General features: G+C 44.7%; 1 protein-coding gene across 1 annotated transcript in view; it reads right to left on the bottom strand.

Annotated features, from left to right (window-relative positions):
* Positions 1-972: 972 nt before the first annotated feature.
* The window catches only part of LOC147324089 (wings apart-like protein homolog), a 35181-nt gene continuing 12825 nt past the window's right edge, over positions 973-23328 (bottom strand). The window contains exons 6-21 of the mRNA XM_086304556.1: positions 21671-21795; positions 15284-15379; positions 15019-15189; positions 14793-14929; positions 14339-14450; positions 13808-14053; positions 13406-13517; positions 13214-13311; positions 11709-11785; positions 6767-6903; positions 6549-6664; positions 6230-6403; positions 4859-5075; positions 4682-4770; positions 4153-4248; positions 973-1493 (exon numbers count right to left, since the gene is read on the bottom strand). Of these exons, the coding sequence (XP_086160682.1) occupies positions 1428-1493; positions 4153-4248; positions 4682-4770; positions 4859-5075; positions 6230-6403; positions 6549-6664; positions 6767-6903; positions 11709-11785; positions 13214-13311; positions 13406-13517; positions 13808-14053; positions 14339-14450; positions 14793-14929; positions 15019-15189; positions 15284-15379; positions 21671-21795 (2069 nt within the window). The 3' untranslated portion in view covers positions 973-1427. The remainder of the gene's footprint in view (positions 1494-4152; positions 4249-4681; positions 4771-4858; positions 5076-6229; positions 6404-6548; positions 6665-6766; positions 6904-11708; positions 11786-13213; positions 13312-13405; positions 13518-13807; positions 14054-14338; positions 14451-14792; positions 14930-15018; positions 15190-15283; positions 15380-21670; positions 21796-23328) is intronic.

Genomic DNA, 23328 nt, shown 5'->3' with positions numbered 1-23328 from the left:
TGGCTGACGTGTAATGAGTGGCTGTTTGTACTGTAAGCGCTGCTGGAGTTTTGACTTCTTCACAGGTGCGCCATCTGAAAAGGCTTCAAAGATGAAAACCACAGAAGGTCCAACGGAAAAGCACGGGGCCGATTTCTATCATTTACAAATTCCCAATCCAACCTCAGCATCGCTGAAATGTACGTTAGAGAGTGATGCACTCTTGGAAAGTCCAAACACAGGATTTGGAGTTAAACTGCGGGTTTGAGGATCTTGAGCTCCAGCTACAGTGTTTCCTCCTAAAAACACCTGAGCAGGAGGGACAAACAATCGACCTCCTCTGTGAAAACCCCTCTGCTGGCGGCCCAGTTCAAAAGCAACGAGCCTGTCAGACTGGGGGGGCTTACTCGGCCGTCTTTACTGTAACTGAAGTCTCCACCATGAGCGGCGAGCTCAAAGGCCTGGCGGTAATTGAAAGGAGCAGGAGGAGGACCGGTTCTGGCCCAGAGGGCTCGGGAACCCGCTGAGACACGAAGTTTTTGATGTTGGGCGAGATCGATCGTTTGAAAGGGAAAAACTTTCTGCTTTTTGGAAGCAGAGGTTGTCCAAAGTTTCTAAAACCCCCAAAAGCTTTGAGAGTCAGGTGTGAAGTCGGCACAAAGGCGCCGCCACGAAACGAGGTGTCATACAAAGGCAAGCAGTCCCACCTCGACTTCACCGCGGGTCAGGCTTCCCACCCTCCGCCCACAAATGATCAATACGCGTGGTTTCTCAGCGCTAAAGCACCTCCTTCAAACAGAGCCAAGAGGTTACAGCAGCAAAGAGGAGAAGAAGAACACAGCGTGAGAGAAATGAGGCGGCCTGTGAGGAGCTGGGGTCGACGTTTTCAAAGTAAAAGCCATCTCTTCTTTTTAAAGAGCTCAGCTTGTTTGTTTGGCAGTTATCAGCTCCAAAAGGCCGCGCTCAGGGCCGCGAGGCTTTGATGGCAGGCTGGGGGGGGGGGGGGGGGGGGGGGGGCAGCTTCACTCCAATCTGCCATTGCTCAATACGAAAGGGGTTTTCACGAGGGAGGGGCTGAGAAGGTGAGGAGACGCTTTGAAATGGAATTTATCAGAGAAGAAGAAAAACATCGCTCTGAGCAACTTTTTTAAACTGAGGAAAAAGGAAGAAATAACAACCAAATACTGACTTGGATTCTTCAGAAAAACAAAAGCATGTGATCTCTGCTGCAGCTTCAAAGGGTTTATCCTTTAAAGTCACAGAGGAAACGAGCTGTTTCCAGCGCTGCCGAGGTGAAGCTCCTTTAAAAGGAGGAAGAGGACGACGTCCCGTTAGTTTACTCCAGCGGTCGACTCTGAGGTGGTGGTGATGGTGGTAACGATGATGAAGGAGATGGTTGTGTTGTATGTGTCTTTTTGTGTGAGTACGTATTTGAGACAGACTTCTCTCTAGCAGTGCTCCAGATAGTCAATGACCCGGGAGATGGACTTCTGTCCTGTGGTGCCGACGTCACACTGCAGAGAGGAAGCAGGGGTCAGAACACACACACACACACCTGGAAAATTAGACGTGCAGATCGTTTCTTTCTCACCATTTCAACAAACTCACTGCTGGTTTTTTATTTAAATCACAGATTTTACTCTTGAATAAACTTGTCTGATAATCGTCGTTGAATAATGAGCATTTTCTCTCATTAGTCTGCGTCTGACAGACGTCGGGCGGAGAGCAGCACAGGGCAGATGAAGGATTACGTCGAACACTAATCAGAATATATCAGTTTGATATTGTGGAACGAGTTTCAGTGTTGCGTTAGTCTGGACTTACAGCAGCCTCACGTCCACCTTTGTGAAACAGCGACTACGTTTCGCAGTCAGCAACAGCTGTGATAGTTCTGCTTGGAGGTAATGATGATGTATAAACTAGAGATGGCACGATACCACTTTTTTATGTCCGATACCGATATCATAAATTTGGATATCTGCCGATACCGATATGAATCCGATATAGTGTTTTTTAATCAACAAAATTGTTGTTGTTTTTTTTAAATATCTTGCTGCATTTTGTATAAGTTCATACTCAAGTTTAAAACAACAACTACACTAAAGCTATTCTGTTATACCTGTATGCAAAAAAAATATTTCATAGTTCAGCAATACTGATCAATCTAATAAACTTAGACCTACACCATCCTCCCTATTCTGGTATTTTAAAGAGTACTTAGCGTAAATATTAAGCAACCTAACTAATAGGGTTCCAACTCCCAGCAACAACAAAAATAAAAAAATAAAAAATAGGGAACCACCCCTCACGCTCCACCTCATGATGCTTAATCGACGTAATCAACCTTAATTTGATGCAGTGTGAAAAAAAATGCACAGAAATCAATTATTTTTCAAGAAATATTAAATAGATTCAACATCTTTCTTCAACAAAATTGCAGACTGCACAGATGGTACCTTCCCAAAGGAAAATGTACTATAGCTTACTAGGGTATATATATTAGACTTAATAGTTACTATATACAGTAATTGACTTCTATTCATTTTACATCAAATTAAAACTTTGGCTGTCAGATAATTATTTATTAAAAGCTCGACATTTTAAATGAGAATAAGAAAGAAAAGTATGTCTTTGTGCCCCCTTTTCCCTGTTAATGCCCTATCGGCCCCCCTGGCTAAACTTTGCTAGATCCGCCCCTGCACAGTTACCAGCGTCAGCTGTAGAAAAAGATCCTGGAGTAGAAAGTAATATTAAATAAATTCTAACAACAGCTGATCAAGCTTAAACGTGCTGCTGTTGTTCGGCCGCTGGTTTCCTCTTTCTGGTGCAAAGTGGGCCAAAAACAAACAAGAGAGCCGATCAGCTGATCATTTAAGCAGTTTCATGATTGAAGTAGCAGCCGGAGAGCGAGAGGCAGTCGCTTGTTAAGCTTAACGCAGGAATGCTTTACAAACATTCAGAGATTGACTTACACACTTGCTTTACTTCTCTCGGGGATAACTTTGTCGGAGATGAAATGCCGGGTTGGTAGCGAAGCTCCAAATGCTATCCAGACCACCGACAGGTCCCGCATGCCACAGCCGCTCTATCACGTGATGCATACTGCTCCGACGTGCTAACGTTCTGAGGCGAGTTACGGCGTGTTGCAAATTTTGTGAGGTGCTTTCGTGATATTTAATGGATCGGATTACTTTTTTATTTTTCTCCGATATCTGATCCAGTAATTTAGGTCAGTATCGGACCGATACGTAATATCGGATCGGTCCATCTCTAGTATAAACACATTATGTTGAACAAGCAAATGCTGGAATTGTAGCTAATGTGTCCATTAATGTAACGCATAACAGCCAGTATGCTGTCAGAGTAAACGTATGCCGTTTTTATTGCCTTCACAGTGAAAACAAGCGTAGATGTAGCTTCATTCATAAAAACAAAGCCAGTTCCGAAGTGCCTAAAAACCTGCATTCTATCTGATGACCACCAGATGGCGATAACTGTGGTTGCAAGTCGACTTGTGGTCCTAAAGCATCCTATGGGAAAACGGCTCCCCGTCTAAGCCTCAGTACACAATTTCCTGCTTTCGTAAATCTTGGTCATGCCACGTTTCAACAAAGCCAGTGGTGCTTGCTCATTGGCTAATGGCTTGTGATTGACAAGTCTTTAGCCAATGAGCAAGTGATTTCAGGATGAGACCCACCCCTCCTTGTCACATCCAGTTTTTTGTGACAAGATGGCTTCAGAATAGTTGGCGTCAGCGTAGCGACGTCCCTCCTTTATACCGTGTTTTTTCGCAGCTCTGATGCGTTTCTACAAACTCGCTCGGTTCTGAAATCTTCCCCCCTTCATGTATTTGGGTAAAACGACCCGCGCTTCCGGGTTTATGTGTCCAACATGAGCAGGATATACGGTGATTTGATAAACTAGCTTATAAAAAAGGCCAGGGGTCAAAATTTCAACATTTTTGTTTCTTATCTGCTTCAGCAACATTTCTTTATGTAAAACGATGATCATCTCCACAAGAAGTTTTAAGCTTTAATTTAAAAAAATACATAAATGATCCCCAAACATATTCAGAGTACGTTTGGATCAGAGTCATCAGGACTTTTCTCTCCGTGCTCACTAGAACAGAACTAAACACATTACAGGGATTCTTTTATTGAAGCTGTGACTCACAGTGAGGTTCATGAAGTTGAGGAACTTTTTCAGCATTTCTGTCATGATGGAGAAATCTCCTTTAGGCAGGTTCTCTCTCACAGTAGTCACATTCATCTGCAGGACAGTCAAAAGAAATCAATCACACACACGAAGATGAATCAGACAAATACAAACGAGCTCTGAAGCCTCAGAACAACAAGTGCTGCTGTGAACTGTACGCCTCAGTGTGTCATGAGGCTGCATTTATGTGTTTTTGAGGGTAAATGTGTTTCTACTGTGTTTAAAATGCAGGTGAAAACTTTGAGAAACTGCCTACAGACACACAAATCTGTCAGAGTCGCATTATGGGGACATAAAGCACATACCCAGCATGCAATTCATTCATGTTTTGATGTTAGTCTCCAGGAAATAAATGAGTCAGGGTGACGTCTTCTCAACTTACAGATACACAACTGTGTGTGTGTGTGTGTGTGTGTGTGTGTGTGTGTGTGTGTGTGTGTGTGTGTGTGTGTGTGTGTGTGTGTGTGTGTGTGTGTGACAGACTCACCGGGCTCCCCTGGCATAGGCAGCCCAGCAGCAGTGCCGTGTAGGAGGCCACAATACTGTCCTCCATGTGCTTCCCTGCATGCTGCAGAGCTGGGACAGAAACGAGGATCATGTCTCACTTTTTGCTGCTCGATGGTAACGATCGTCAGGAGTGATCAAAGCCACACTCTGGTTGTACCTTTGTTTAGGTCCAGCTCCTCGTCCTCCTCGTCCTCCTTCTTCTTCTTGCCTTCGTCCTGTTTGTCGGAGTCGTTGTCGTTGGCGACCCACTGGATCTCGCCGCCCGTCTCCTGCCACTGGCCGCTCTGGTCCAAAGCAGCTTTCGGCGCCTCCTTTATGAGGTCGTCGGTCTGGGCCTCGGCCAGGACGGCGGCCCGCTCCCGCTGCAGGAACAGCTGAGGGCGGCAGAGAACATCAGAACCAACGCCAAGCGATTTATAGGCTGTATATACACGATCATCATTTTGTGTTCAATAAGATTTGAAGCTAGCCAAAGTTTCCCAATAACTTCCTCTCAGATTTCGATACCATCTGATTGTTTTTACAGCAGAGGGGTCGCCCCCTGCTGGACAGAATAAAAGAGCAGGTTTATGCACTTTTCAAATGCAGAAACTACATCCATGAAAACAGTTCACAGATGGTTTCCTGACAGGCAGTGACTGATATTTAGGACCGACTTAATGGAGCTCATGGGAAACGCTGAGTAAGACGGCAGAAGAGAACAAAACGCAGACGAGACAAACTCAACTCAGAGGATCACGCGAGCATTAATTTTCACACTAAAACATAAAAGTGAGCTTGAAATATTCCTCACAGCTGCTGCTGGAGACATTAATCATGATTGTGCTCCATTAATCAAAGACGCAGTGAGGGAATGATCAGCCTTTTCTTTTAATGCTGTGAATCGTCTGAACACCAGGAGACAAATTCAATTCAGTCTGATCTTAACTGTTTTAGAGGGAAGCAGAAAACTAAACTCTACACCTGACAGATGACACCAAAACTACCCACGACGAGACGTCGCTCATACAAAGGTTTATTTTCTCCTTCCAAACTGAGAAGGGTCCACACTGAGCACCGAGATGAATCTGAATGAAGGTCGGCATGTGAGAAAGAATTTAAAAGCATCCAGTATTATTTTAGAGCCTATTCTGGGAGGGAAATTTCCCCTTTTCTGGTGAAATAAACCAACAGAAGTGACAGAGAGTGCAGCAGATCCACACTCGCTCCTCTCTGAGCTGCAGAAAGTTTTAATACAAACGAAAACTTTAAAAAAAATAACCGGATTTACAAAAACAAAACATTTTGATAGTTTGTTCCTAAAATATGGACATTTATGTTTGTAAAGTGGCGACTTCACTTCAGTACTCTGATGTCGAACCTCTGCTCCTGAGGAAGATACTGAGGGACTTTGAGAACACAGTTCAGAGCCGTCACTATCAAATCCTCCTGCTCTCCCGTTTTCGTGCTGCCCCACTCTGCAGACCGAGTTTCACACACGTTTATCGTACTCTTCTTTGGGTTTTTCCATCCACTCCTGAGTTTGTACCTGTACAAGAGCAGCGATGGCGCTCAGCGGGCCCGTGCTGGCGATGTCCTGGTGCTGAGGGTTGAGCAGGACGGTGGAGTCGCAGGGACCCTGGCCCCCTTCCATCTCCATCTCCATAAGGCAGTACCTGTTCCTGGCACTGTACTCCACCAGGTTGATGAGCAAACCCAGACCCTGAACGCAGCAAACACACAGTGGCACTCATGGGTCAGTCATTTTAACTCTGTTTTCACTGCTGTCAACATTAATACCACTTTAAGTCTAATTTTAACCCAAACCTGTGATGGAAACGGTCACATCACTCATGTTTAATACGCACCAGTACTCTGATGTCGAACCTCTGCTCCTGAGGAAGATACTGAGGGACTTTGAGAACACAGTTCAGAGCCGTCACTATCAAATCCTCCTGCTCTCCCGTCTTCGTGCTGCCCCACTCTGCAGACCGAGTTTCACACACGTTTATCCATCAGATTAATAATGTTTAAGTGTTTCAATAAGCCGCAGTAAAGTGTGTTTGGAGTGTTTTGGTGCACTAACCGTTGTCATGTGTCAGGTTGAGCAGGACTCCTATGATGGCCCTCATGCAGTCCTCCACCGCTTTCCCCACCGCGGCTCTGTCGGACTTCACCTCCCTGCTGTAACGCTGGATCATCTCCTCACACCTGCTCAGCGCCCTGACAGACAAAGAGAGGCCCGGTAACTTCACAGAACTAGGCTCAATATTTCTTCCAAATAATTACTGACCTTACTTACCAAGTGCTAAACACATAACTGAAAGGGCTGCACACTGATAACTCTGAACAAATGTCCCATAAACCTTTGTGTTACCAAGAAATTCAAGCTAAAATGAGCCGGTCCATGCGGGTTCACCTGGTCCTCCTTTTCATTTACAGTCACTTGATCGTCATCAGTGCAAACTGCGCTCACATCCAGATGTCTGAACATGACTCGCCTGCTTCCTTTTCTACTCCATCATAAAACAGAGCAGCATTCACACACACTCACTCTTTCTTGAGGACGGCTGCAACCGCAGAGGGGCAAGGCAGGGCAGCAGCCTGATGTAAATAACCAAATTAAATCTAATGACAGTGGTGACTGAAAACAGAGCAGAAACCAGAGTCTGAACATCAGGACACAACGAGAGGAAGGAGAAAAAAAAAATGGCAGGTGGTGTGTCACAGGAAACTGATTGTGGGGTACAGAGAAGGGAAAAGAGGAGAAATGACTTAGACATGAATGTAAAAATGAGGCAGAAATACTTGGTCCACCTTTGGAAAATTAACGTGGAAACTTGCAAATGCTAAAAACTGCAGTTCCTCAAATGTCCACTCGGGGCCGGCTCCATGAGTGAGTCAGTCCCCACAGACTGCAGTGTTCAAATATCCAACTGTACAGCAGGAATGAACATGTTCACAGCCTGATACAGAAATACGGTTTAGTCCTCTCAATCGACCCCTTTCTGAAAATCAAGACATTTAAACTGTTTTAAGGCTTAAAGTTTGCATTATTAGGTGCGCGACTCATTGTACTGACACGGATGGCCGTCAGTGAACTGCACCTCTGCACCGTGCTTGTGCTACTGTAGCCTTTTAGAGCATTTTAATGCAATTGTCTGTCAAATAATAAGACCTGCTGTGCAGTTAATTTTGCTCAAAGACCATCCGAGAAACCTGAGCTCCAGGTTATCTGTGTGATGAACAACACTGTTTGTGTTGTTTGATAGCTCAGCTAAGTGCCTCTGGGTGGAAAACCCAACATGATTGTGACCAAAATACTAACACTGAGACAAAAAGGGTCAAAGATGTGACTGTATGGTGGCTACATCCATCTGTTAAAACACGCTACAGACGGCCCTGTTAGCAGGTTTGCTCCGACACAGAGTTTATGCCGAGTGTCCCTCCTGCCTTAAATCTCCCATTTATGGGGCGTGGAACCGACACCAGGACTGAACGAGCTCATCGCATTCATCGTCTCGCTGCAGCTCAGAGGTGCTTCATCAGAGTTCAACAGTTCCAGATTTGCTAAGTCTGGCCTTAAGCTGGGCTTTCACTCTTCTGGTTCACTTACAGGGAAATACAGTCAAGACAACAAGTGCAGGCAAAAATAAAACAAGGAGCATCATTAACTTCCTTTATATGATAATTCTATCAGCAATGAGTCCGGGTCAGGAGGGTGCAGCACACAGCTGGGCGCTCTGTGACAGGCTTCATATTCACAACTTTTACATTTCGCTCTGCTTAATTTAACAGAGTGATGCGTTTGTGTCCAGATGCAGACGAGGCTCGTCAATAAGCAAAAGGACGGGGGTGTGTGTGTGTGTGTGTGTGTGTGTGTGTGTGTGTGTGTGTGTGTGTGTGTGTGTGTGTGTGAGAGAGAGAGATGGGGTTGTTACGGGGCTTATTAAATTAATCCTGCAGACAGCTGAAAGTCTCAAAGCAGCTCAGGGTCGAGTTTGGTTTGAAACAATGAGGGCAGCGTGTGCGGGAACCAGGAGGAGTCAGGAGGAAGAGGAGGAAAACAGGAGTGAGTGATGAAGAGTAAACACTGTTGGAGTGTGTGAGAGTAACTTCACAGTTTCAGCTGCGTGTGTGAGAGAGAGAGCTTAGATGGCGGTGCTCGCTCTCCCACTCACCCCGCAGTTTCTGGGGTTAATCGAGTTAGCGCAGCGGACAGCTGAAGGCTCAGACTGAGGCCTGTGTCACCCGCCTGAGGGAACAGCAGCTCTTTGTCGAGCCATTCGACCTTCATCCTCCTCGACCCCCACCCTCACTGCAGACCTTCTGCAGAGGGCAAAGGTCCGGTCACACAAAGGACGCAAGAAGGTAAATTAACTCAGCGCAGCGTGACAGATGCTGGAGTTTGACTTGATGAACAGTGAGTACAGAGATTGGTGCATCATTCTGCAGCTGAGAGGAGCTTCAGTTTACCGACGGAGGGACCCGAGGCTGGGCTGACGTCAGGTGCTCACTTGACCGGTTCATGTTTACGTAGTCGGATCAGCTGGGCCTCGCTGTGCCGCGCATGTTCTCCAGGTGACTGCGTTAAGCCCCTCCCACAGGCCAAAGATTCAGGTGAGATTAAATGGTGCAACACGGCCAGAGGTGTGAATGTGAGAACGGGTGAATGCGACTTGCTGGATAAAGTGGTCATAAAGACCAGAAAAGCACTTTGTGCCAGTCGTACATGTAAAACCTGGAAAGCTGGTGGAAAATCAGACGTCACAGGACAGAAATGTGATGAATCCACAAATGATTAGAGGGAAGATTTTAACTGTTTATTCTTCAATACAAAACAGAGCATTTCACTGCTGTAGACAGCAGCGCTGACACAGCCAGCTGTAAAATTTCCTCAAACTTAGAGTTTGAGGAAGCTCACTAATAAGTTCTCTTTGTTTATTTAGTATGAATTATAATTAAATTCAACCAATGTATAAAATAAACCGTAAACGCACAAAATCTGGTCTGTCTGTATGAATCAGAACACCTCGACGACTAAAACACACTAAAGAATGAACAGAGACCAAAGCGGAGACTCTGCTGACAGCAGGGGTCAGGGTCGAAAGGTCACCGCTATGACTGACAGGATGTCACAACCAGGAAATGAAGCAACAAAAAGATGATGGCGATGACACACACAGGATATACAGGGAGTGCAGAATTATTAGGCAAATGAGTATTTTGTCCACATCATCCTCTTCGTGCATGTTGTCTTACTCCAAGCTGTATAGGCTCAAAAGCCTACTACCAATTAAGCATATTAGGTGATGTGCATCTCTGTAATGAGAAGGGGTGTGGTCTAATGACACCAACACCCTATATCAGGTGTGCATAATTATTAGGCAACGTCCTTTCCTTTGGCAAAATGGGTCAAAAGAAGGACTTGACAGGCTCAGAAAAGTCAAAAATAGTGAGATATCTTGCAGAGGGATGCAGCAGTCTCAAAATTGCAAAGCTTCTGAAGCGTGATCATCGAACAATCAAGCGTTTCATTCAAAATAGTCAACAGGGTCGCAAGAAGCGTGTGGAAAAACCAAGGCGCAAAATAACTGCCCATGAACTGAGAAAAGTCAAGCGTGCAGCTGCCAAGATGCCACTTGCCACCAGTTTGGCCATATTTCAGAGCTGCAACATCACTGGAGTGCCCAAAAGCACAAGGTGTGCAATACTCAGAGACATGGCCAAGGTAAGAAAGGCTGAAAGACGACCACCACTGAACAAGACACACAAGCTGAAACGTCAAGACTGGGCCAAGAAATATCTCAAGACTGGTTTTTCTAAGGTTTTATGGACTGATGAAATGAGAGTGAGTCTTGATGGGCCAGATGGATGGGCCCGTGGCTGGATTGGTAAAGGGCAGAGAGCTCCAGTCCCACTCAGACGCCAGCAAGGTGGAGTACTGGTTTGGGCTGGTATCATCAAAGATCAGGTTGAGGGTGGAGTCAAGCTCAACTCCCAGTCCTACTGCCAGTTTCTGGAAGACACCTTCTTCAAGCAGTGGTACAGGAAGAAGTCTGCATCCTTCAAGAAAAACATGATTTTCATGCAGGACAATGCTCCATCACACGCGTCTAAGTACTCCACAGCGTGGCTGGCAAGAAAGGGTATAAAAGAAGAAAAACTAATGACATGGCCTCCTTGTTCACCTGATCTGAACCCCATTGAGAACCTGTGGTCCATCATCAAATGTGAGATTTACAAGGAGGGAAAACAGTACACCTCTCTGAACAGTGTCTGGGAGGCTGTGGTTGCTGCTGCACGCAATGTTGATGGTGAACAGATCAAAACACTGACAGAATCCATGGATGGCAGGCTTTTGAGTGTTCTTGCAAAGAAAGGTGGCTATATTGGTCGCTGATTTGTTTTTGTTTTGTTTTTGAATGTCAGAAATGTATATTTGTGAATGTGGAGATGTTATATTGGTTTCACTGGTAAAAATAAATAATTGAAATGGGTATATATTTGTTTTTTGTTGAGTTGCTTAATAATTATGCACAGTAATAGTCACCTGCACACACAGATATCCCCCTAAAATAGCTAAAACTAAAAACAAACTAAAAACTACTTCCAAAAACATTCAGCTTTGATATTAATGAGTTTTTTGGGTTCATTGAGAACATGGTTGTTGTTCAATAATAACATTATTCCTCAAAAATACAACTTGCCTAATAATTCTGCACTCCCTGTACAGCAGCTGAGGTAATCTGGGCTCAATGTGACCGGGTTTAAAGATTCTGCTGTTACATCACCACATTTACTGATTTTCACAATAACAGTGGAGAGCTTGCGTCCATCTCTGCTCAGAAACCCGACTGGAACGGCACAAAAAGATGATAAAAGAGGAAAAGGCAACAAAACAGCGAGTACAAAGTAGAAGTTTTCAGCAGACGTGCCACCTGATAAAAACTGCTGCATCTAAGCACACAGAGCCGAGCGGCTCCACACGAACACATCAGGGGTGAGGAGCGTGTGTAATCACTCACTTTGCAGAAGAGATGATGAGCAGCGAGTCCTTGTAGGCGATCAGGTAGCTCTGGTTCTCGGGGTTGTGGACGGTCACCTATGAGTGCAAACACACAGTCAGCAGGAGAGCACTAATGAACTCGCTATTTTTACCCTGGCTCTCTGCTCCAGTGTGAGGACGCTTCTCCAAACAGAATACGTTTGAAACACCATCATCACGTTCAAGCCAACTGTCAAATTGAGTGATGGTTTTGATTTTCAAACATCAAAACAGGTGTTAAACCTTTTCTGAACAAACATGTCGGGAAACGTGACGACGAGCAGAAGCTGACAGAAGCTTCAACGTGACTGAGCGGGTGGGACCCAGACCTCCACGTCTAATCAAACTGCCCCAGCTGTACGATCAAAGAGGTCAGCAAATAGCTCATTGATGGTTCAAAAGAACCAGTAGTTTTATGCTAGCTAGGAAGAACCTAACTCTTCATCAGTATCATCTTAAGCCTCTTTTCCACAAGTACCTACTCAGCTTGGCTTGACTTGGTTTTTAGCGTTGCTCATTAGGTGGTAAAGCCTGGTTTTGGTGCCTGCTCAGGTGGGGCTCCAAGCAAGCTGAGAATGCAATAAACAGACAGCAAACTGCTGATTGGCCAGGGAGTGACATCACTAGATGAGTCATGAGAGCGGCGACGCCGCACGAATCAAACCCCCAAACAACGAGGGAAATGACCGCACACAAACCAGTGCCATGGTCCAGCACTGATTTAGCATCACCTCGGCGTCCTCCATTGCCGTGACGGTACGGGGCTTTTGGTCTGCGTTGCTATAACAACAGCACCCTATTTAAGTGGTACTCAGTCGTAACAGAAAACTACCAGAGGCGAGTGGAGCCGAGCAGAGCAGGTGCTCGTGGAAAGGAGGCATTTCTGTTGTTTGGATGTTTTTGGCCAGACCAAACTTTTTGGTGCTTTCTGGCTCAGCTGTAAAGAAATAAATAAACAAACACTACAGATTTAACGTAGTCGTACTATGTGATCGGGAGGGGCACAGGGTGTAAACAGCATTTGTGCAGCGATGCCACTTTGCCACACTCAGGGAGCTGAGAGGTTGTAGTCGGTGGTCTGCTTGTCACGGTCGTCACTGGTACAAAACATTTGAGTAAGTGGACGTCAGCAGGCCCAAAGATAATTGTAAAACTTTAATAAGGTTTCCTCACAGTTCATTTCCCCCTCCCATAATTTAATTTGTCTTTGTGTAGAACAACAAACATGTCTCCCAGCGAAGGAAGCATGTCGGCTCAAACTTCCTCGCCTGTTCGCACCAGCCGAGTTTAACTGAACGCTTCTTTTCACTTTGATACTTTATATTCTCTGTTTTTGGCATCAAAGTAATAATGTGTGTGTATATCTGTTTTTTTATTTCCAATTACATTTTGCTCTGAGCCTCGCAGGCTTATAAAAAAAGAACACAAGTGGACTTTAAAAACAAAACCCTGTCACGTCTTTTCTTATTTTGATTTGGCACTTACACTCTCCAGCACGCGTAAACACCGCTCAGCCCCCCACAAAGACGACACCAGCTTCTCCTTATCGTCCTCTTGGTTCAAGTTATCCACACATTCCTTCACTGTGGGCAGAGAAACCAAAACAAGGACACGAGGTGAGAAATGAAACGCTTGACAGTTTTCCTCTTTCTGCTGGACTTCTGTGTAATGGTCGACCTTTGTCTACTATGTGGTCCAGTCCTCCCAGCAGCCGCAGCTCCTCTTTGAACCAGTCACCTGCTCGTTTCGAAGTCAGAGACAGCAACGTCTCCATGGCCAAATGACCCGTCTGTAGGGAGAAGGAGGAGGAGTCAGGAGCTTAAATCTAAACTCTCAAGCATCACTTCACACGTTTAACACGTTGGAGTTATTCTGTGCACCGTGGGCCGCTTCCTGTGGTTGTAGAAGTTGAATTTTGTGTTTTTCTGGCTCATCTCTAACAGATCTGTGAGAAACATCCTGACACATGTGGGAGTCTGTGAGTCACCCCGACTGGAGCAGTCGAAATAATCGCTCAAAGCTTTTTCCGCCCTCTGAACACGTGTAATGTTAACGTCGCCACCGCGTGCGTTTGTGTACCGTGATGTTCTGCAGGTCCAGGTGCTTGTTGTGCACCGTGTCGCACAGCTTCCTGATCTTCTCCTTTATTTTGGCGATCTCCTTGGCACTGAAATGGACCGTGGAGTCCGCCCCATTCCCGCCCCCCTGGTCCTGGTCCAGTTCGAGCAGGCGGAGCATCAGGTCCAGGCAGGACCGGTCCAGATCCATGTTGAGCCGGTCTCTGCTCAGGATGTACATGAGAGAGGCTGTACACAGAGCCAAGTTCTGCAGAGGAGACAGAAAAAGAAACTTTAAATTATTTACTGTTGTTCTCAAACTTCCTTCAGCTCTCTCAGAGGTCGCCTTCTTTGGTTTTTTTGAACATTTGTTTCCAGATTACAGACACTGGATTTCAGCGTATTTACTCACTAACCTGACCCAGAATCAGTTCTCACCAAATTATTTGTTCATTCTGTTAAACAACAAATTCTGAATTTTGGATGTAAAACAACAAATAACAAAAGTGAACAGCACTGAGTCGGGGCTCAGTGCTCAGCTGCTGACCCTCACCGGGTGCTGTGGGGCATCGTTGAGCGTTTTGAAGACCTGAGCCACCTTCCCTCTGGCCCTGAGGTGCATCCTGAAGCTGGGCATGGCGCAGCGTGTAGCCAGGCTGATCACACTAAAGACACAACACAGAACATCAACACACAAAATGAGTGTTTGTAAGTGTGAAAACGAGGTTTAAATGTTGAAAATGTAACGCTCTGCCTCCTTCATTAGCGCCCCGATGCTCATCCCAAATTTCAAACACTTTATATCCCACTTCCCAAATCTGAACTCCGATACGTGTTAGACACTGCAAGGCAACCTCCACAGCTGGTTTCATCTCATTTGTATTGTTGTTATAACCAGAAAGTGAGTGTACGAGGGGTGTAAATATCACCTGTAATCACTGGCTGCTGGACTGTTGTTGGTAAATATGGGAACATTTTAACTTCCCATGGAACGTGGAGACTCTCACCTAAGGCATCGCGTGTTGAGAGGCTGTCCGCTCTTCAAACCAGTAGCTAGGTATTCAAAGTCATCGGTGAACTCCTGGTTTTCCCCGAACTCCACCACGTCGTTGAAATGCTTCACGTGTTGGACGACTGTGTACAGCTGCAAAGCACAATGAGAGACATGTTGATGTTTCTGGTGTTTCTTCAGCGTGATGTGCAACGAGCTCAAGGAGAACATTTTCTGTGCACCTCTTTATGTTCTTTGTGACACTTGAGTGCAGTGACGGTGTCCTGGTATGGATCTGTAGGGACAGTGACACACTTTGTGACCTTTGGAGGAGGGGGCGGAGCCTTGAACACACCATCGTCCTTCTGAGAGTTAGAGGGCTCCTTACTGGAGCCTCCAGCTGAGGCTGAGGCCTGGAGACGGAGCAAGGTTGACATGAGTAAGCTGCAGCTGCTTTGTTTTTGATGCAGACTGAAATCGAATGTTTGGTCTGAAAGCGAGACTTACGGGAGTCGTCTGTGATCGCGCGAAGAAAGGCGGAAGGGGCTCTTCTTCGCTCTCCAATGTCCAGTGCCTGGCGTTGTACACCGCTTTGGTGGGAGACTGAAAAACAAACAAACATATAAAAACATAAACATCGCAGAAGCTGGAAACAGACATGCAGTTCCTCAAATGGCCACTTGAGGCTTCAGCGTGCACTGTGCTGTGGGTGCTTTTTACAGCAGTATTAATGAAATACCTGACAAACAACGAGCCCTGCTGTGTCGTGGGATGCTACTGAGCACACAAATATGTGTGTGTTTGCACAGCACCAGCAAAAGGATGCACTTGTACAAATCTAACACCGTAGTTAAAGTCAAGGCTTCAAAACCGGAGCCAACAAACCAAACAAAACTAAAGTGTGAGAAGATTACACTGAATAATTCAACTGTTACTAAAGCAAAGCATCTCAAATTCAGGAGAGTTTGGTGGATAACAGACAGAAACCAAGACGCTCGAATCCAGACATGTTCTGAACCAAAGTGTTTAATGTGAGAACCCACAGCAGAGGATTTTTAGGGCAATATGGTACAGGGTCAATATTTATTTTAAATGAGAACAAAAACTAAGCAGCCGTTGTGAACTCCGCTCCATTTATCTGGAACCTGTTATAACTGGTATGACATGCATTTCTGCACACGTGCAGTCGACGTGCCATTCTCAGGGGGGGGGGGGGGGGGGGGGGGGGGAGAAGAAGAAAACTGACTTAATTTATATTTTTTAAACCTTTTCTGACTCCTGATTTTCTCCAAATTTCTAAAAATATTAAATTCAATATTTCAAGTTCTGTATTTTTACTGTGTCACCAGACAGAAGCCTTTGCTGTTCACCGTGGACCAACTGTTCTTTTGTATCTTTATGATTTTTTAAAAGAACTTTTGGAATAAAAATCAATAAATAAAATCGACTTGAAACAATCGAGGAGAGCAGATAAATAAAAGAGAACATAGTGGATAGAAACTGATGCTCAGGGTGAAGCAGAAACGGAGGAGGGGAAGCGCATTAAACTGAGCAGAGTTTGCCAGCGTTGATCAAACAGCAGGACACACACACGCACACACACTTAAAAAACAAACACACACAGCCTCCCACGCCACCGTCCACCCTCATCCTTGGCTCATCTCCTGTCCTCTTTGTATATTTTTGCCAAACCTGTGGTTGGTGGTTGCCGGGGCATTCATAATGAAAAACAAAAGAGGACGAGCGGAGAGAGTTGGCTGAGGAGAGGAGCGGTGAGGAGGTGGGGCGGGAGGGGATTTCTGCACCGCGGGGTTAATAAGCAGAGACAAAGGGGAGTTTGGGGATGAGCTTTGCTGTGCTGGAACATCAACACACCAAATTAAAGCCTGCGACAGTAATCTGAATGACACAGGCAGACACCCAGCCCACCCGCCCCGCCCACCTGCTGCTAAGAAGTATGGGACAGATGAGAGGGGGGTGAACGTGCCGTGTCTCTGCTATGGGCCAGATTAAAAATATTAGAAAAAACAAAAACACGCTGTTTTTGGCATTGCGGGTGTGCATTAGGAGCAAACTACAACTTCACTGCCAAACCTCGTGAATTAGTTATCCCGACTTCACCGGAGGGGTCAGAATGGCAGGAAAACCATGATCAGAATATGAAACTAGTGTAGTGTGGGGAGCATATTTGGTTCGGACAGCTCTCTGATTCTGGCTTTCCCACCAGGGCCCAGTGCCAGAGTGAACATGGAACTGAGAAAGCGAAGAGCAAAGGGCCAACAGTTTGGAGACATTTCATGCATGCCTACAGATTTTCTCTGATAAACTTTTCTCTCCCCGTCAGCTTCTCCCTCTCATTATGCTCGGTTACCACTGATTGGTAAGCTTTCGCTGCACTGGCGCCAACGTAACACGTTGATGTTAACTTGATGAACATCGTTTCATTTCTCCCGTCTGTCCGCTCCTCTCTGCGTGTTTGGGCCGTAAATAACACTCAGTCTGCAGTAAAGACTCCCCAAACATCAGGACTGCAATCACAAAAAAACTTTGCCGTGGCGACGTCATCGTGACTGTGTCCATCGGCAGGACGGGTGATTACTCATTCCTGTCATCCTTCTCTGGAGCTCACTGCTTAGAGCACACGCACAGTTGGTGCTTTGCCACCTGCACAGCAGCAGACTCACGGAGGCGGAAAGTAAAATCAAATCCTATGTGAAGCGGATACCAGCGCCGTGTGACCGAACCATGGAAGTTAAGGCGGCGATGCCGCGTGTTACTTTGTGTTAAAGAGCAGGCACGCTCCAGTTATGCTGTTGTGTGCTTGTTTCACCCCCAGCACCCATCCTGTGTGTGTGTGTGGTAATTTTGTAGATTTTATACAAGAGTCTTTATGGTACAGCAGTGGAATGAACGACATTAGGACAGTGGAGAGGGTCACTGTTATGGATGTAATAACCGCTCGTCCCTTAAAAACATTCCCCAAACAAAGCCAGCGCCATCTCCTAAATATGGATGAGCCTGTCCAAGTGTTGTCATTATGGTAACATCTAATATCTCCCAGAGTCCTCAGCTCAATAACCTAACAACGCCCAGGCTCATCTGATGGCACAGACGTACAGTTTACTGTAATCAAAGCAGAGTTCTGACGACTCCACCGTAGGCCGCTCACTTCCGAGGGTTATTATTTTTATAATGAGCTGCACTCCTCTCTCGCTCTCGATCACGTTAATGGGAGATGGAGCGAGATCTGGGCTGTACTGCGGCCCGGGGGAGGGGGTAATACAGGGAGGTAAATAGTATGATGAAGCGGTCAAGACAAAGCGATGGAGACAGAAATTCAACTGAGAGGGAGGAAAGTTATTTTAGGAGTCAGAGCATGAAACTGGAGAAGAAGAGAGGATGAGAGAGTACATTAAGTGCGTTATTATGCTCCTATGGGCACCGTGTCTTCTAATGCCATTACTGCTTGTCTGTAACAGGGAGGAAATTAACTTCATACTTTGGCACTTCAAAAGTTCTCTGCAGGTGCACAGATTCAAAAGCTATCTCATACCCAGGACAGGCTTCAGACTATCAGAGCAAACCAATCAGGTCATTTCAAAGCGTGCAACTAGACTGCAGTGCAATAAATACGTTTGTGCAGAAGACACGAGGAGCAAAATGAGCAAAGCATTTCCCCTTTCTAAAGCAAAGCCTGTATATAAAAGAAGGCTGCTGGAAGTGCTGTGGATTCTGAAGAATTTCAGTTTTAAAGTGTCTTGTGATTCGGTGTGAAGTTAGTATGTTTCCCACCTCCAAAGTTCCTTTTTCATGTCATACAACCTGTATGTATCGGAGATCTATGAGGTATGACTGTAAAGTTTACATATAATTAGTAGGGTTGGGCAATATGTACAAATTTGCCAACCCGCAATCGTCAGTCCAACAATCGCCGATGGACGATATATTCGCGCATGTGCAGACTTTTTGATGGGCGGAGCAATGTAATCACGCGCAGACTGATTTGTGCGTTTACAACACAGAAGTCGTCCAAACATAGACGAACTAATCCCCCCCCAAAAACCCGCTGTCAGCGCTAACGTGGTTTAAACGCGGTCATCACGATTACAATTTTTAACGCTCTCGACCCATCTTGAGCGCAGAATTAACAAAATTAGGACAAACTGCCAAAATGCGTTGACAAGAGACATTTCAGGGATTTTGACTCCAGATGGGTTAATTGTTAATCGCTTTAGTCGTGATGACGGCGCATTAACGCTGACAGCGCTAAAAATAATAATAATAATAATAAAGTCACCAATTTGGGATTTCTTAGGTTTACGTCTTTTATTTGGTTTAAAGCCAAAGGATGTAACCAAAGCTGTGTGCCGCTCGTGCAGATGTATGGTGCGAGCAAAGTACTCAAACACTACTAACTTGCATGAGCATGCACGTGCTATGCTAGGCTATCACCAGCTTCTACAGCTCCATCAACAAGCACTTGGGCGCACGCTGAGGTGGGGGCATTTGCTCGCAGATGAAAGAGGGTGCTGTTAAAACAGCGCTATTATTTTTTTTTTCTGTTGACTGCTTTTATTAGCGCCATCATTATTAGCAAACTCACTCATGGGCAATCAGATAAATAAATCCCCCTTGTAAAAAGTAGTCGTTATATTCGTCCAATCGTCCAACCCTAATAATTAGAAAGGAGGCCATGAAAACTCAAAAAGCTAAAACACAGGTAGCTATCACTGAAAGCAGTCATGCCTCTATAGGAAAAATTAAACAGGTGAGCAATAAGAAGAACACCATGGAGTCTTTGCCTGCTGCAAAATTCAACCGTAACTTTTAGAGGGAGCCTCAAGTGGACATTAGAGGAACTGCAGATTTTTTTCTTAACTTGAGGGTTTGTTGACAGTATAAGAGACATCGAACATTCAACGAATCCTGAGCTGAAAGCAAGTCTCCAGCTGCAAAGATGGGATGGAAGAACAACTTCCAGGTGGAAAACCCCTGCCACTGAAATGAAAGTTAATTTAGATAATGCCTCACATAGATCATTTTGGCATGGGACCCACCTGACATGCTGAAAGAGCATATGAGGTTGCATGAGGCAAATATGAGGCTAATTAGGCAGATAAGATCAGCTGCGATCAACACATCTTTCTTTTTAATCGAGTTTCAGGATTTCAGCTACAACTTTAATTCCTTTATTGGCTCTGCTGAGTCTGCTCACAGTGCTGCAGCAGTCCTTTGCCTTACACAACCTTATAATAAGATGACTCCAATGCATTTGCAGCATGTTAAAGTGAGGGGAAAACAATACTGGATCAGCAGATTCCCAAAGATAGGGCACTAAAAGGACAATCAGCGGAGCAAAAGCAGCCTGCGGTATTAACTCCAGAGGCAGAAACTCTGGTACAAATTACCACATTCCAACAAATCCTGACACGCTGCCGCAAAACTAATTTGGATGCAGAAATCAGTCTTACTAATTAAAACGATAATCACACGTCACCTTTTCAAACAAAGTTAAAACGCCTGCAAACTAAAGAGAACACAATTAACACGCGGCTGTAATAGAGAGGCGTCGCAGAGCTCATTAGGACAAACTCGGAAAAGTACGGAAGCGGCAGAGAGGCCTGATTAAAAACACTCCTACAGTTTAATGCAAGTAAGTCCAATTAATCTCTCACTTCAAGTTTTTCACCTGATGAGAGGACAGGAGATAAACACCGCCTCAGGTATGAGACGCTGGCAACTCATTTACAGTAATATTAAGATGTGCACTTCCACCGCTGCGGCTCGCTAGCATCGATCCGTCTTCGCTATGAAACGGGGACCCGGCTCTTATGAGATCAATAGTCTGATTTGCAGACGGGGAGGTAGAGGCCATTAGCAGGCAGATAAATAAAAGACTAGGAGTCAAGAAATGTTCAGAAACAACTCTGTCTGTCCCTCATCGATGCACTGATAAACCTCAGCTCTGCCCGCCCCCGCGCACACACACACACACACACACAGTACTGAGTCATACAGGACGTGGGTGGACAGTCTCGTCCCCACAGGTACATTGAGATCTCTTTCTGTAACAAGTCCTGGTTTTACATTTAGAGATGAGGATGTTTCTCTGAAGAGGTTCATATGGATTAACGAGCTTCTTGATGAAACTCCTTTGTGTTTGGTTTCAGCTGATTTTCATCCGCTCATTCCGTCTGAATTCTTGTTTTATGAAGATGTTCACTGATTGGTTTTACGGGCTCTTCACTCTCATTCATCCTACAAATGTTTGCTATCAGGTTGGATGACATGCTTTCTTCTAGTGAGCACTTTGTTAAATGCTCCTGATTATAATTATGGTGACACTTTGACTCTAATCTCTGCATATCACAATTCATGTTATCCTTCTCATTATCCAGCACGAATATTACAACTGTACGCAATGATCTGCTACTTGGCCTCTAACTAAGCCTAAAGGAGACAACAGCACCAGTAGATTTTATTTACTAATCCATAATGCATGAACCGTATTATGATTTTGGCTCTTCTCAGTGGCTCCTCAAATCCTAACTCTTAAGTTTAACTAGACCATTACTTGTATGACCTTTATTGTGTAACTGCTGAGCCAGACTTTCTATTATCCTCCATGTTTTCTGATGTTTATGTTTCATATCTTTGCAGCTCTGTAACTGTGTGCTTCTTTGGACCTGTCTCCGCTGTAAAGGATTTTACTGCCAAGGGGCTTCCTGGTTAAATAAAGGCAAAATAAAGTTTTAGTCTGGCTCTCTGCACGAGATTTCCTGGCCCACACGTTTGCAGTGCATCCAGGTGACATTTCAACACACTTAAGTCACTCAGCCTGTCACATAAACACTGCAAACCCTCATGTGACTCAGCAGCGGTGTCACGTCTGACCTTCTTTTGTGCACTGAAGATCCTCCGGAGGGTGTCCGGGTTCTTCTCTGCAGGTTTGCCCTGAGGCGGCCTCCTCGGGCCGCTGGCCACCACCCTGAGGCTGTCCTCTGAGAAGTCCAGGACATCTGCAGGGAAACATTTTTTTTTTAAGTAATTAAATTTGAGATTATGTCACATCTATTTATACTTTTAAAGCCCTTCTCCTGGCCAAACTAATTATTTTTAACAGCACACATAGAAAGAAGCAATATGCTCATGAGCTGCCTGAATCTGAAAGCACACGCTTCTTCATCATGTTTAAATCCAGGAGTTTTTCCACATGAGAGAGAAAAAAAAACGATGTTATTAGAAACAAGGTCAAATGAAACTGTGTGTTTGTGAGCTTTAGCTCATTTCCAGCAGTCCTAACAGTGAGCGCCTGCTGGATAGTGAAACAGGATTAGCTGATTGTGTTTGTTGTTAGAGTGTGTCCGTGTGTTCAGTCTATGCTGGCGTGTTGGCTTTCTCTAATGTTTATCCATACACAAAACAACAAGAAAAGCACACACAGCTCCAGTTTTATTCCACCCGATCGTGCCATTTTTACTTTATTCAGCTTTTTTCGTCTTGTCGTTTTGTAAATATATTCTATTGAGCTGTTATATTCTTCTGCATTTAAGATGAGTAATGTGAATGCTCCTCAAACCACCTGCGCTCATAGAAGGAAATACTGTAATAAAAAGGAAAATCCAGATTCAGAGACTCAGAGTTTGATGTAATAAAAGGTGTTTGCTTTAGTGTGCAAGAGACACGAAAAAGAAAAAACCCTACGAGCTGAATGAGGTGCAGGGCAAAATGTGTTGGTGTATTTTGTGACGCTAACCCACTAAAATAAACTGTTCAAACCTATTAAAATCTTTGCATTTCCCTTTTTAAACAAGCTGTGCTTAATGTTTTGGCTGCTGTTACACAGTAACTTCCTTACTTTTGGAATAAATGAAGTGTATCTCATCTTATTCCATTTCATATGGAATTACGGCACACTGTCGTAGCTACAGACTCTATGATGTGACCTTAAAATAATGACAAAATAAAAATCTGTGTTCACTGGAGGACCGCTAAGAATCTCACTCTCTCTTTAAAAGGCTGTTCCAGAAACAGCGCGACTGGCAAACTGGTGTCAGAGGGTTTTCCCAGTCAGACTCAGACAGGCATGTGTCAACAGGCTCAGGGCAGGCGTGCAACAACCCCGTTTTATCATCGCTTCACATTAGAGCTGGGCGATATGAGATTTTTTCATATCACGATATGTTTTTTTCATTTCAGGCGATAACGATATCTATCACGATATAAGCCAAATAACTATATTTGTAAGATTTAAATGTGCCGTTGCTCACAAGTAAAATGTGAAATAATCAGCAGCTTGTTTTTATTTAAATATTTATTTCCTATAATAAGTTCAACAGGGTAGATGTACTTAAGGAACATGAGACTTTTTCAGATAAATAAAGGCAAATATTGCAAACTACACAAAAGGCAGCCGCTAAAGCGTTTAAGTTTCAAAATAGAACAAACGAAACAGACTAAATTGTCAATTCCACTTAGAAACAAAATATTAATTCTAAAAATAAATCTTAGTTTGTTTTACAGAAGAACAGACAAAACTGACTAACTTTTGT

The sequence above is a fragment of the Aulonocara sp. 'chitande type north' Nkhata Bay genome, linkage group LG8 (genome assembly GCF_057382095.1).
Source record: "Aulonocara sp. 'chitande type north' Nkhata Bay isolate Kocher_YH1m ecotype deep benthic linkage group LG8, A_spYH_male_GT1.1, whole genome shotgun sequence".
Taxonomy (NCBI): Eukaryota; Metazoa; Chordata; class Actinopteri; order Cichliformes; family Cichlidae; genus Aulonocara; species Aulonocara sp. 'chitande type north' Nkhata Bay.
The sequence above is the reverse complement of the archived record's forward strand: the minus strand, read 5'-3'. Positions and strand labels throughout refer to the sequence as shown.